We start from the raw sequence: 15,519 nt of genomic DNA on the forward strand, positions 1-15,519 counted from the left end.
TATTCGGTCAAACAATATCTGAATCCAAATTCGAATTATTCAAAAAATAATTATTATCCAAATATATAATCAACTATAATAAAAAATTAATCAATTAATGATTTTGAGGGTTTTGAAGTTTAGACAAGTCTAGAGAATGAGGAGAAGATACAATCACATTCAATCCGTATTCGATTTGTTTACATCTCCTACGTAAGATCATCTGTCAACGTATACAGTGTGTTATGCTCTCGCTCATGTAGAGTCTAGGAGGGTATATGTATAATCTTAAAATAAATAGCATCTACGGTAAGTGCATACAAAGGGGTGCAAACTGATCACCATGCGTTTTAATTGATGCGTGCACATGTGCTCTCAGTGGCCGAGCCTCTTATGCACAGGCTATGCTGTCGGACAGAACATTTATTCAAAAAAGAAAATTACAATTACAGGAAACTTGAAAACAAATCCATCTTATTTACCCCCGACCCAAATAACCCCCCCCCCCCCACACCCAAAACCCAAAAAAATAAAAAATAAAAAAAATCCATCTTCCCAAAAGCTTTAACCGTTTAAGCTCGAAAACGCTTATCGGTCATATTTCCTTTGCCAACGACCATCTTCAATCCCGATCACCGATCAACGTGTAACGGTAAATTCCAGCTCTCTCTCACTCCCTCTCTAGGTCGCTCTAACTGCTCTTTATCTCCTTTGGTTATGGCTCGTTTAGGTTTTTTTTTTTTTTTTTTCTGTCTTGATCGATTCTTTAGGCGTTAGCAATGGCAGATTCATTGACTCGTGTAACCATCGTCAACTCCGATCGTTGCAAGCCCAAAAAAATGCTTCCAGGAATGCAATAAGAGTTGCCCGCCCGTTATCAAAAACTAGTAATTTCAAATTCCCCCTAATCGGTTTCCTTTCTTCTTCCTGTTGATCAGTTTTTCATTTTTTTTTTCCTGGTTTTCCTTCCTTTAACTGGGATATTTGTTCAGTCTCATCTTTATCTCCTTTTGTTGAAGCTTCTTCACAGATTGCGATTGATTAGTCTTTGCAAGGCTCATACGAATATTAGAAATCCCATGAACCATAAAACATGAGACATGAACCCATGGTTTCAACACTATCTATTACTCCAAGCATGATTTGAACGCAATTGGGAAACTACTTCTCCCTCATCCTCCTTTTCTCTTGCACGAAGCAAAATGAGAGTTAGGGCTTTTGGTCGGACATTCTTCAATACTACTTCATTCATCGTTGATTTATTGCTTTCAATCAATCTTCTGAACTGGTTTTTTTTTTTTTTTTTGGGGGGTGGGGGGGGTGGGTAGCATCTTTTGATTCTTGAATCACATATCTCGTTTAAACCCGATTTTTATAGTTTTTATCTCCTCATCGGAGTTCTTTTTTCTTTTTTAGTAGTCTAAGTACATGAAGTTCTCTTATGGTATTCCACCATTTTATCTCATATGGGCGCCACTTCAAGTCCTTGGATGTTTAAGCGAGTTGTATAAAGGTTTTTCTTTTTTTCTTTTTTTTTTGGGGGGGGGGTGGTGTGGGGGCGTGGGGGAAGAAAAAAGGCAAGCGAGTGAGTTTCTGTTTAAGCTAATATTAATGTTGGGGTTAGATTCGTTAGAAATGAAGTTTGGCATACCCTTTTTTTTTTTTTTTTAATTTAAATTGGTCGTTCTTTCCCTGTTGTTTTTTTAATTTGTCCTTGTGTTTGTTGTTAATCAATGCAGATCCTGTCTTGCCTTTCTTCTTGTTTTTGATCTTGCATTTTCTTTTGGACCATCCTTGAAGATTTCCAACATCGAAGATTTTGCCCTTGAGTTTTTGATGAAATTCTTAAGAGATGTTAGCATATTTTTTGTTTTGTTTTGGGTTTTTTTTTTTTTTTTTTTGATAACCAGATGTGACCATTCTACAATCAATAAGAATGCACTTTAGTCAAATATGTATTCAAGTGGTATTCACTTTGTCAGTTAAGAATGCATTCTGCATGCACATTCTCACAATGGGAATGCATAGCAAACATAGCCATGGATTCGAATACTCCCATCTTAAAGTGCACAGAAAAACTGATTTCCTAAATCTATTTCCATAGATTTGAAAAATAAATCCCAAATCCAAATCCCTCAAACATGCACACCCTTGAAGGATTCAAGATACTGTTTTTGATCTTCTAGTTCTAATATACTGATTTTTATTATTCTGTAGGACCGTCTGTTGTGAGAACAAGAAAATCATGATGGATGGCAGTTTGAACTCCGGTGGCCTTGTGATATCCAACAATGAAACAATCCATTCTTACCTTCGTTCAGTCTCTGAAGATCAAAGTCTCTCTGATGACCTTCGACAGACTGCTTTGAACCTCTTGTCCAAGTCCTCCATTCCATACAAATCCCTCAGGCTTCTCTGGTTTGCATCTGCCTCTGCCACCAGGCCGAAGCTTCTCGATCTCTTATGGGGCTCTGATTTTGTCTTTTCCAGCCCTAAACCTAGGGAGAAGGTAACATGAGATTGTGTAAACAGAATACAAATTCTAAGCTTTCTAATATCTAATTCTGTTTAAGTATTCATGAGATTTTTCTATAACTCCAGAGCGAGGAGTTAAAAGCCAGATTGAAGAAGCTTGAAGATTTGGCAGAACGAAAGGCATATAAAGAACTTGTTAAAGATATAACACCGAGGAAGGATACCGATGAACCTTTCTCATCTTACAAAGATCAGTTAGGATTTGGTGAGGATCTGGTTGTCCTAGTTTATTATGGTTTTCATTTGTTAATTTATTTGAAGTTGAACCATATGTGCATAAACCTGAAATGTTGCTATTATCGATGGAAGAATTTTGATTTTCCCCGCAAGTTTGTTAAACAAGTTTTGTTTTCTATGCTTGTGAAGATCTTTGATTCTTTATTCATTTTATATTTAGAATAGTTCTTCAATGCAATGAAACATGATGGTGGACCTTAAAACTTTGCAGGTCTACATGTTGCACTGACAATGTTTACTGGGTTTTTGGTTGGATATGCTGCATTCAGAGCTATGTTCAATCGCAGCCCCGCGATGGTAACTTCTAAATTCCATGTTGAACTGTTGACATTTGTAAACTGCAACCTCCCCCTCCATACCTTGGCTGAATCGATGATTGAATGTGGGTGGTGCTTTTGTCTTGAATTTGTAGAGCGCTGCTGGGGGTGTCCTTGGATTGGTCTTTGGTATGCTCATGGAAACACTTCTTTTCATTATTAGAACCTCAAGTCCTGATATTCGATCAACATCTTCCACTTCAAAGTTAAAGAAGAATCAATAGCATTTTGGTTTAAGGAGGTCAGTATTTTCGTATATTCTTTTGTCTGGCATTCAAAAATAGGAAGTAATGTGAGCTTTCATGCATTCTGTGTATTTAGTTTGTCTATAACCCTGTTGGCATGATTCAGAGCATCCTTTCCAAGCTTCCCAGCAGATTCATTGGGCCTTCTCATTTGCAGTGATTTTATCTCTAATCATTAGCTATACTTATTATGAGGTTAGATCGGGTTTTAAATTTGGTTTGTTCTTTGTAGATTAAGAGTTATTTAAATTCTAAATTTTTGGGTTCCTGTGAAAATTTGTGACTAGTTAGATTTTTCACTTATATTGGGGTTCTTCATGTTTCCAGGCCTTCTATTTATTTCTTATTTGTTACCCCCTGAATATAGTTTATTGGGGTTCCAGACGGGGATGGCAGCATCTGAATGGGAAAACAGAAATCAATAGTAGATTAACATGGGAAAAATTGGTAGGGCAAGATTAAGTAGGACAATAGGGTATCAACTGATAAGCAGAGGAGAAAAGAAGAAGACTGACATGAATAAAAGTTTCTGGACTGGTTAGGAAGGATTGAATTCAATAGTAGAGTACTTGAGAGGGAGAAGGAGGGAGCAACCAATAGAGAGGTCATTATGCAGCTAACAGCCAAGCAATTCAAACTTCTATTTCTCCAAAGCTGAAATCGATTCTTTTTTTTCTTTTTTTTTGAGGATGGGTGTATAGCTCCTTTTTTACAGACTGAAAAAAAATATAAATATTACTCAAACTAGGACTCCCTACACCTACTAATGGTCCAAATAGAATCTTCTAACACTTAACTAGCCCAATCAACTCCCATAAAATTCTAATATTTTATGTACCATAAATTACTAAATTGCCCCATTATAAAATAGAGCAAAAAGCCTAATATCTACCAACATATGCCCGAAATAGAACCAAGGGCTTGGTCTTTGAGATGGTGTGGAGTCCTTGGCTTAGGCTTCCATGGTCTGTCATGCTTGTCAAGCCAAGTAACAGCCATAGCCGCTGCATCATCAACTGTTTATCATGCTCAAAAAAATTAATATATGAATCAGGGTTAGCATTGGAACAACAGTCCAGGCTTTGTTTTGTGCTTAGGTGGCACCCATTAACAGGGCACACTTATTTTTACAGTGTAGGCCAGCCAATGTTGGACAAGCCCCCAAGTCAAGATTCATCGTGAACCAATGTGCACACATCAAATTTTATTGTTTTGATGATTTTTTGGGAATCTTTGTATAAAAGAGAGTGTGGAAAATTTTTGAAATTCAATGAGGTTAATGTAGATCGAGCTTGCAAAGGAAAGGAACCAGTGGTTCAATGCTGGATGAAAATTTGGACCATTCTTCAACCCATAGAGAAGTACCTTTTTGGTACTATTCCAGCCTGTCGGTTGGAAGTTGCAGCCAAGGATTAAAGTATCGGTATCGGCCAGGTAATTTTAAGTCACGTATCTGAGCGTATCGTATTGATCGGTGATATTCAAGATACGCTAAAGATGCACACAAAAATGGACGAGATACACATGGAAATACACTTTTGTATAAAAAAGCAATATAAATAAATCATGCATGGACACTAAAATGGAGAACATCTTATTGAGAGACAAGTGCATTCAATTGAAATTGTTGCAAGGGATGAGGTTTCTTACATGTAATAATAGTCTATTGTCGACTTTCTGAGAAATTTTAAAATGTATGAACAAGTTGATGTTATAATTCATGTTTGATGCAATGTTTTAGTTTGTTTTACCTAAATCTACTCAAACATAACAAAAATAGAAATAAAACAAAGATTTACAGAAAAAAAAAATTTGGTTCTTTCAACTTACCTGTTTTGTGCTATGTTTAGCTTCAATACAAATGATTTTTTATACTTCAATCCTTTAAACATCAGTTTGATTCTAGATTTTGAACCATTTTCTATGAATGATTCAAAGCACCAAGTCCAGGAATTGAAAGAGAGATTGACTGTGCAATTGTGCTTCAAATTTTGGAAATGTAAGTACTACCAGCAAGAAGAATATGCTTTGTTTCGAAAGTGAAATGGGTTCAGTAGATACGTATCTTAAGTGATTTGTATCTCATGGGTCAAGGCGGGTTATGTCCCCCCACTTTGTTTCTTTATTATTTTGTTTCTCTTATTTAATAAAATTTTAGGGGCTTCCTCGGGTCCCCGGAAAAAAAAAAAAAAAAAAAAAAAAAAAGAAGAAAGAAAGAAAGAAAGATATGTATCTTAAGTATCGGTACGTATCGGTGCGTATCATATCAAATCAATACATTAGGATACACTTCATTTTCTAAAATATTTTATCATATCAGTATCAATGGCCAACACGATACGATACAGACCAATACTTTAAACCTTGGTTGCAGCAACTTCTAGAAGATCCAAAACCTACCCTATCGATTTTGATCTTGTTCTATTGTGTACCTTAGCAAGGTACAGTTGGGAGGGAGAAATTGGGAAAGTTTCTAGAAGACTAGATCTGCACAAAGCAGAGAGAACGATCCTGCCTTTTGAGAGAGTTATTTTTTATGTTTACTTAGAGTATGGCCAACACGATACGATACAGACCAATACTTTAAACCTTGGTTGCAGCAACATCTAGAAGATCCAAAACCTACCCTATCGATTTTGATCTTGTTCTATTGTGTACCTTAGCAAGGTGCAGTTGGGAGGGAGAAATTGGGAAAGTTTCTAGAAGACTAGATCTGCACAAAGCGGAGAGAACGATCCTTCCTTTTGAGAGAGTTCTTTTTTATGTTTACTTAGAGTGAACAAGTAGTTAGTTTCCTTTTTAATGTCTTCTTGTTAGACTAGTAATTAGTTTGGAAATTTTTTAGTTGTTAGTTTCTTATTACTTTCCTTTCATGTTAGTTTCTTAATTCATTACATACCAATTTGTACAAGGCTGTCAAGCCTAAAATTATAACTGATTGCAAGCCTTAGAGGCATATTTTAATATGAAATTTGAAGAGTTTTCTTCCATGGCTGTGAGGGTACTACAAGGTGGGATGCCCAAACTTATTTGAGGGGTGTGTGGTCGAAAGAGAGAAGGTGAGAGGCCTGATCCAATTCATTCATTCTTCTTCCCCCTTCTCATCTTTCCATCACTTCTGTTTTCCCTTTTATTTTATATTGTTTCTGTACCTGAGATCCATCGAATCTCATTGAAGCCCCAAGGAATTGGTTGATTCAACTGTTATTTGGAAGAGACATTAAAAGGAATACATCGATCACAGAACACATCGAATGCACCTCTCCACTTCATCCATCTTATTTTAATTATTTGCAAAACATCATCCTCGTATCACTTTCTTTATTTATGATTGCCAAATACATAAAATAATTACTTTGCGGAATCTTCCTCCCATCAGTTTCCACCGCTTCATTATTTGTCTGAGCTAACTAAAGTTGCACACTATATACTCCATTTTTTGTTATGCTAATTTTAAAACCTTACACACCATATACTCTATTTTCGTTATGCTAATCTTAAAACCTCTTGATTCCAAGGTTGATCTCTATAACTCCAACTTGGCATTCCACCAAAAAAATATCAACAACAAAAAAATATACACCAAGTAACCTGATCTTGAATGTCTCTGGTTAAATCATCCATGATAAGCACAAACAAATATGAACTTACAGCTGATCCTTAATGTAACCCAATTGTAATTAGGAATTCTCTACCTTGACCCTCATGGTTCTTACATTAGTCACCACATCATTATACATATCTTTGACTATGTCCACATATTTACTTGAAACACTACAAACTTACTTGAAACACTTCACTTCTCTAATACTTGCCAAATAGAAACTTTAAAAGATCTTGGCAGCATCTCCTCTATCCCACTCCACCTGTCCTCATGGAGCCCACAAATATGTCAAAAGATCTCCTTAACTGCTGCTGGTCGATGACTATGTGGACAGAACTTGGGCTTAAGTTATAATTGCAATAGATTCTTTGTTGTAAGATCCAATCTGTGATCTGTTTGTCTGTTCCTTCTGCAACTAAAACCCTTTATCTTCAGTTTTGAATTATGTTTTTCAGATCAGAATATATATTCAGGATTAGCTTCTGATTTTCTGTTGATTTCAGTTTTCAAAATCTGATTTTGATAAAGATTAAACCAAGTTTTATTCTGTTGGTACTCCAAGTTTACTGCTACTGGTTACTGTTTAATCTGTTTCAGATCCACAGATCAAAATATAACTCTGCTCTTAAATATGGTTTCTGATGTATTGTTGTTTCATCATTTTTCAATTCTGTTTTGATTCCACTAAAGACCTGAGATTGATCCCTTAATCAAGAGTTCTCCTTTGGAAATCTAGATCCAACCATGTTGATCAAGTTCATCTTTTGTGAAGTTATTATTGGCTATAAATCAGAGATTTGACCAGAATGTTGCATGCATATGAACTTCTGATTATAATTTATAAGATTTCTCTCAGTTCTGACATTTATTCTTCACTGCAGTCCTGGTTTTCAATTGAGTTTCAGAACCTACTCACCTAGGCTTCTACAGACCCATCAATTGATATCAGAGCCATGGCTAGCAGTGAGCCAAGAACTTCTGATATAGCTAGTTTGATGAAAACTATCCACTGATTGGTTGAAAGTGTCCACAACATGTCTGAGAGACTTGGTGCCACTAATAGCATCATGACGATTCTAGTCCATCCCCCACACCTGACATTCCTGACCATAATAGAGCGAAGGAAGAATTGCTGCTAATTCAACTGCTAATAATTTTTATGAGAGTTCGGAGAGGACACCAGAGAGTTCCTACAAACCAACCCTCATTTGAGGATACCTTACAAAATATTCTTGAGAATGATTTGAATAATGACTAATGATAATTCCCAGAAGATAAAAAGCTCAACTTGAAAGAATACAACTGTATTCCTGGACCGACTTGTTTGCCTGTATGATTACTTTGATTGGTTACTCTGACTGAGTATAGGAAGATGAGGCTTGCACGAACCAAAATGATTGGGCCACCCAGAGAGTGGTGGAAATATCATGAAAACAGGCTACGATCTCGTACTATGTAGAATTTAAGTTCATAATTATCAAGTAGCCTCTTCGTTCGTTTGGGAGCTGCCAAAAACCCTAACCTAAGGTACACCTCCCTTGGCCATTGCTCCCCCCATCCTCCTCTATCCCTCTTCCTTCGCCTTCTCTCTCTCTACTCATCCTTCTCCCTTCTCCACCTTTCTCTTCTTCTCTCTCCTTCTCCCTTCTTCCTCTTCCACTCCCTTTCTCTTCTTTCTTCCTCTGTTCCTAGTGTTTGCCTTGCTCATTTGGTGTTGTGACTTGGCCTGCCAGACTGTTGGCCGCAACTGCTTGGCTCGCTTTCCCACTGGCTGCCAGTCCTGCTTGGTCAACAGTCGCATAGGTCGGCCGGCCGGCCTTCTGGGTTAGCTGCTTGATGGTCGCTAGTCTAGCTTGGCCTGCTGCCCTGATGATCGCCACTCCCACCAGGCCTTCCATCCCGCTATTCGCCAGCCCCTCTTGGTTGTCCGCCCTACAGGATGCTAGGCTCGTTTGGTTTGTCCGCTCGGCTGCCTTGCTCCCTCGGACCTGCTTCTCCATTGGTCGATCGCCTTGATGGCCTCCACCCTTGCTGTCTGCCAGCCTTGCTGTGTTTGTCAGCTGTGGGCAACCTGCCTCGTTTGGTCTGTTGATCGCAGGATTTATACCAATTGGCAGCAACCACTTCACCTCCAATCCCGCTCTCTTGCTCCTCCACCACTTGCTTTCCAACTCCGCCTGCTCGCTCAGCCTGTTGCCGCTTGGTCACCAACCTAGCAAGGCCAACCATCCGCCAGTTCTGTTTGGCTTGCTCAACATCTATCGTTATGCTGCCAGCTGCATGGCCAGCAACCTATTGGCCACCAGCTATGCTTGGCCGGCAGCCACTTTGTTGTTGCCCTCCAAAAGGCCGGCAACTCTCTGCCATGACTACCACCTCCGCTTGGTCAGTTGCCCACTTGGCTGTGGCCTTCTGCAAGGCCATCGCCCCTCCATCGTGGCTGCCTTCTTGCTGGCGGTGCTCCTTCATTGTGGTGGCTAGGAATTGTAGTTTTGAGATTTGATTGTTAGGGTTTGTGGTTCCCTTCGCAGTTTTGATTGGTTTGCCCTTTTCTTTTGTTTGTCCCTTTTGGGTTCCTTGGGCTTACTTGCTCTGAAATGGGTATGGTTTAAGCCTTTGTCTTTTAAGTTAAGATGAGCCATCCCATGCGAGCTTGTTCTTGTTGTAGCCCATTTGGGCATTTGATGTAGCCTCGTGGCCTTGCTTCCCCCCCCCCCTCTTCTTTTTGGGGTATTTGATATACACTTTTAATGCACCTGAAAAAAAAGGGAAGAGTTGAAGAACAAATATATTCCCCAGATTTACAAATCTCTCCTTAATGATGTGCTCGATTCCCTTCGTCAAGGTAGCTTATCTATTGAAGCATATATGGAGCCGGTTGATGCTATTATCTCACGTACTGGAATTGAGGAAGATGACACTTAAGTCGTCTCCCGATTCAAGTCAAGCCTGAATCTGGATATTTGGAAAGAATTAAATGTTCATGATGTCTATGATGTATAAGACTGGTTCCAAAAGGCCTTGAGAGCTGAGGTGAATCTGAAGACTCCTGCTAGAAGATTTAATTCTCAAGCCAGGGAGAACCGGAGGCCTTCAACAGCTAATCGACTTAAGGGTTGACGTCAAGGTAACCCTGCAGATAAGGGTAAGACACCTATGAATGGCTGGTGGAGGGCCAGTAAAGGAAGAAGAGAAGATCTGAGATGAGACTCAAAGTTGTAGGGGAGAGAGGAAATCTGCCCAATGACTTGGGTTACGAGCATATTTATAAAAACCAAAACAAAGACTCATAATTGGACTCAAAGACTGTCTGAAAAGAAAGGAAATCTAAATCTTCTATTAATGACCTTAACTATGACTGAATGCTAGAAACAAACTCAAAACTTGCAAATGTTTCCCAGTTTCTAAAATAAAGTGACTCAGATGGGATGTTCGAGGTAGCAGCAGACACCGCACAAGTTGGTATTGGAGGGGCTTTCTTACTAGGAGATCATCCCATTGCCTTCTATAGTGAGAAGATTAACGATGCCAAAATATGCTACTTTATCTATGATTTGTAGCTTTATGTTGTAGCACAAGTACTGAAATATTGGAGATACTATCTTGTTGGCAAAGAGTTCATCTTGTTCACAAATCATGAAGCCCTGAAGCACAACCAGTCATAGAAGTCATTGAGCAACTGACATGCTAAATGGGTTGCCTGCCTACAGGAATTCATGTTTGCACCAACTATAAAGCTAGGGAAGAAAAATACTGTTGATGATGCCTAAGAGTAGAAAAGTGTTGGCATTACACACTTTCTCAGCCCATGCCATGAGTATTGCCCATATCTGAGATGAGTATGCCTCAAACAAGGATTTCTTGACACCTATAGAAACTGCAAGAAGGTGAGAGGGATCCTAAATACTCGCTCTACAATGGGTACTTTTTCTTGGGGACTCGACTGTGTGTTCCTGCCTCATCCCTATGACAACACCTTATAGAAGAATTATGCAAAGGGATTTGGTGGAAATTTCAGTTTCAACAAGGCTCTTCTACAAGTAAACCGACAAAAATTATTGGCAACACTTGTAGAAGGATGTGGAGCATGTAATAAAAAACATTGCCGATTTTGAGTTAGCTAAGGGAACTAATTAGAATATTGTTTTGTATTCCGCACTTTCTGTTCCACATGCACCACAAGTACATATTAGCATGGGCTTTGTGCTAGGCTTGCCCCTCACACAGGATCAACACAATTCCATCCGTGGTCAATTAATTATTGAAGATGGCCTATTTCATTCCATGCCTTACGATTTTCGTTGCTAGTCAAATTGCTACTATCTTCTTCAAGGAAGTTGTGTGGCTACATGGTTGTTAGAGTTGATTATATTTGATAAAGATATCAAGTTCATTATTTTTCTGGAAGGCTTCATGTATGGAGATCGTGGCGGTGGGTTGCTGCACGAGTCTCCCAAAGGATTAGTGAAGGTGTGCGTAAGCTGGCCCAGATCTACCTTGGTTAACAAAAAGGAAAAAAAAAAAAAAAAAGTATGTAGACCAATATAAAAACTTCAGTTTTTTACATCCTTCCATCCATAGGCTGATGGTCAAACGGAGGTTGTTAACCGAAGTTTGGGCAACTAGCTGCATTACCTAGTTCATGAAACTGTTCTCGGAGTTCAACCTAAACGAGCTGCTGATCTTGTTCCCCTTCTGCCTCAAGCACATTATTATTGGAGTGGCTGAGTTTATGCGCCATATTATTGAGGTACATGCCGACATTCATTGCTTTATCTCTGTTAGCGAAGATTCTTATACAGCTACGGCTGATCATTATTGCCTTTTGTGGAGTTTTATCATGGAGACATGGTGATGGTTCACATTACTCTTGGGAGTTCTTCTTCTTGCACCAACATGAAGCTCCTCCCATGGGAAATGAGCCCCTATAAGGTCCTTAAAAACGTTGGACCAAATGCTTTTGTGCTCGACTTGCCTGCTGACATGGCCATAAGCCACATCTTCAATGTGACCGATCTTACGATTTATTTGGGTCAACCACTCAGATGAGGGAGATACAAAGCATAATTTACGGCTTCCCTAGTTTACTCCAACTTTTAAAGATGGGATAGAAGATATTGTGGACGTCTAGTATATTGTCACTCAGAAAGGTGGACGACCAGGTGGTTACCATTCTTTACTTGTCAAATGGAAAGGCTGTCCGGGAACTGATTGCACAGGGATACGCACCGAAGGTTCGATCATCTCAATCTGGAGTTGTATGAGCACTACATTTCCCTTCATTCATCGGAGACAAATGGTTTAAATCTGGGGGAGTTGATTTAGATCAGCAAGGAAGATAATTAAAACAACATCTAAGGAAAAAAAAGAACTTGATGCACTTGACTAAGTGACTCTGTTGTTTACTTACTACTGTTTCGAAGTTAACCCAGTTCTTAACCAGTTGACGGTTCATCATTGAACCGGTTTATTGGTTCAGGTTTAATAGTGGTAGATAGAGTTTTATTTTATCTTAAAAGTGTTAGTTAAGATAAGGGTAGAGTTGTGTTTAAGTAGAAAACTTTGTTTATTTAAGTTCCTTACGTAATTAAAACACTCCGATACCATTCTTACAGTTTGGAGAGTTCTGTTTTTCTTTCTTACCTTGGTTTTCCTGCTGTGGACATGTTTTCTCTTTTTAGAGTGAGACTCTAAAACTCAGTTCTATATATATTGATGTATGGATAAGCCTACCCCACGATTTGTATTTTGAATAAAGATTGTTTCTTCCAACATGGTCTGTGGGATTCAGATTGCTGCTGGTGGGATGCAGTTGCTGCCTGTTGAGACACTATGCTGATCAGTGGGATACTGATCGAGGCTCCAGGTCATATCCTTCCTAATATCTTCTTCTTCTACTCTTCTCCTTCACTACCTGTTTCTTCAAACAGGTCAGTGATTAATCTTATTTTCCTGGGTATGTTATTGGATTGAATATGGTATTATTCCCTCAGATTTCACCTGGTAGTCAGATCTAGTTTTATATTCTACAGTCTCAGGCACCGTAGATAACGTTCCTAGAAACATGTTTCTGCGTTTTTCTGTGGCTAGAAACGAAAAAACAGCATGTAAAGCGTTTGATAAACTCCTTCCGTTTCACCCATTTTTAGAAATATAAATCAAAATTTTTGGCAATTTATGATTCTAAAAATGCATGTGACGGAATGAGTCAGGCATCGTTTGATAACGTTTGTACTGTTTCTGTGTCTAGAATCAGCAAAAACGATTTTTCACGTTTTCTGCACACAGAAATGGATTTTCTGGTGTTTGATAATCCTGTATCTTGGATCGTTTTTTGCACACATTGCTGTTTGATAACAGCAGTTTCTGGAAACGTTTCTTACAGGAAAATTGCTTAAAACATTATTACATCCTCTTATTTAATTTAAAAGGAAGCCATAACCCAGTGGTCCAGCACCATTTTCCAAATTGAAAATTTTTGCACACTACCCTACATCATCATTTTAAGGACTACAAATTTATCTAGAACATTATATAGTTATTACAGTCCCAATCTGTCAAATGTCTATAATAGATATAAGTTCAACATGTGTTTTCTAATGTACAATTTGCCTCTTTTGTTTAAGTCCAACTTGTTAACTGCATCAAGGATATATGTAAATATCCTTGTCTTTTCCTTAGAGATTTCAATCATGTTTTTTCAATTCTTTTCACTCCTTACTGGGGCATCCATAGGCCTCCATTGGACATAGACATACCACCTCAAATGATTTTCTCAGAGCTTGTCGTTGGTCGGGGCAACTCCCAAATAATCTCTTATACATTCGTTTCTTACTTTATCCATCATAGTTTTGTCACATTCATCTTAATATCCTCATCTCTGCTATACATAGCTTCTCTATATGACATTTCTTAACTGCCCAACATTCTGCCCCATACATCATAATCGGTTGTACAACAGTTCTATAGGATTTCCCTTTAAGCTTTAAAGGAATACGTGGCTTCTGTGAAGTTATTCTTGGACATAAATCAGAACTTCAACCAGTATATTGCATGCATCTGAACTTCTGATTATAAGTATCAGATTTTTCTTAGTTCTCTTTATTCTCCACTGCAACCCTGGTTTTCAATTAAGCTTCTGAACCTACTCACCTAAGCTTTAGAAATCCATCAGGAGTGCCATAGGGTTGAAGGATAAATTTTCTTGAGTCATTCATTCCCGTGCATCTTTTTTGTATTTCTTGTATTATATGAACTTTAGTATCTGACTTTTATATGCTAATAAAGTATTTTTATTGTTCTGATGACAGTTAATTAAACTATTGCACCTCTCTGTCCATCCTTTGAACACTAACGGGGCCAGTCAAGTACATCAAGGTGCAATTAGTGATTTGAACTGTTGGTAATGCTGCAGCATTTAGCCAAAAATTTTGAGATGTGCAGTAAATGAATCATTTTGTTTGTTGATGGGAGAGAGGTCAAGATTTCCTCAAGCTTACATATGAAGACTTTGTGATTCGGGTGGAGCTCCTCGTAAGCAGAATATTCCTGTAAGGACGTGGCTTTTGTTAATCGCCAGTTATGAATATCTTACTAGAACTTCATAATGTTCTTTACAATAATGATTGATAACAGGGGTCCTTTTTTTTTTTTTTGGTCTGAGATGCTCAGTATGTACATTGAAAAAGCTTTCATGTGGGATATATACAAGTGATTCTGAGTTGCACAGTAGTACATTGCATGCAACAGCATCAGATTCTCTCACTGTTATTATGTTGCATCAAGTGTACCTTTGCTTCACCACAATATAAAAACTATTAATTTCAGGTTTATTCCTTGGAAATATATGATTGGGAAAAAAAAATAAGGGAAGAAAATTAGGGCAAACAGATGAAGATTCATTTCTTTGAGCAATTTTTCAGATAAAGCAATGATGCACCAAATGTGAAGTATGTTGTAGAAGGGCTTTCTAAGAGCTTTTCTGTCAAACTTGGGTTCCAAATACTTTCAATGTCTATTCTATACTTCTGCTCATGAATTGGGAAACAGAAACCCATTTCTGAAGGAAAATAGTTTTTTGAGTTTTAAGGGAATGCAACATTTATGACTAGCTACTGGTAAAAGGAACTGTTCTTTCAGGTCTTAGATTTTTGCTTGAGGAGTTTACATTCTGATCAGACAGTTACAAGAAATCTATGGGCATTTGCTTTTAGAGGAACCCTTGGACTTTTATATGAAGGTCTTACTTGAAAATGAGTTGTTTAGAATAGGGATCCGGCTTCTCTCCAATTCTTAATCGCTCAGTTCTTACGCAATCCTCACTGTGCGCACAACACTTGTACGCTTCAAATCTAACGGCGGAAGGAAGTCTAGGGTTATTCAAACCCATTTAACCCCTCAAATGCCTCCACCCAACAACTCTCTTCTCGGATCAAACACATTTGTTGGAATTCAAATTCATATCAATCCCTCCATATGAAATGGAGATGTCATTAAATCTAATAGAGGTGTAATTAATCATCAGGACACCCAAGATTTCTTATCTCACTTCTTCCCTCCCACTTCCCTCTCTTCTCATACTTTTTATCCTCCCCAGTGTGAA

The 15,519-nt window shown here is 38.3% G+C and overlaps 1 protein-coding gene across 2 annotated transcripts; it reads left to right on the forward strand.

Moving 5' to 3' along the window:
* Positions 1–475: 475 nt before the first annotated feature.
* LOC122075149 lies at positions 476–14,648 on the forward strand. 2 transcript variants are annotated; one of them, XM_042640067.1, is made up of 7 exons: positions 512–631; positions 766–866; positions 2,197–2,488; positions 2,581–2,719; positions 2,963–3,048; positions 3,164–3,309; positions 14,228–14,648. In XM_042640067.1, the coding sequence occupies exons 3-6, from the start codon at positions 2,225–2,227 to the stop codon at positions 3,290–3,292; spliced, it is 618 nt and encodes a 205-aa protein (XP_042496001.1). In that variant the 5' UTR covers positions 512–631; positions 766–866; positions 2,197–2,224; the 3' UTR covers positions 3,293–3,309; positions 14,228–14,648. The 2 variants fall into 2 exon arrangements, with proteins under 2 accessions (XP_042496000.1, XP_042496001.1); XM_042640066.1 differs by lacking the exon at positions 766–866 and having other exon boundaries at positions 476–631.
* Positions 14,649–15,519: the final 871 nt, after the last annotated feature.

Source organism: Macadamia integrifolia, chromosome 4 (assembly GCF_013358625.1).
Source record: "Macadamia integrifolia cultivar HAES 741 chromosome 4, SCU_Mint_v3, whole genome shotgun sequence".
Lineage (NCBI taxonomy): Eukaryota > Viridiplantae > Streptophyta > Magnoliopsida > Proteales > Proteaceae > Macadamia > Macadamia integrifolia.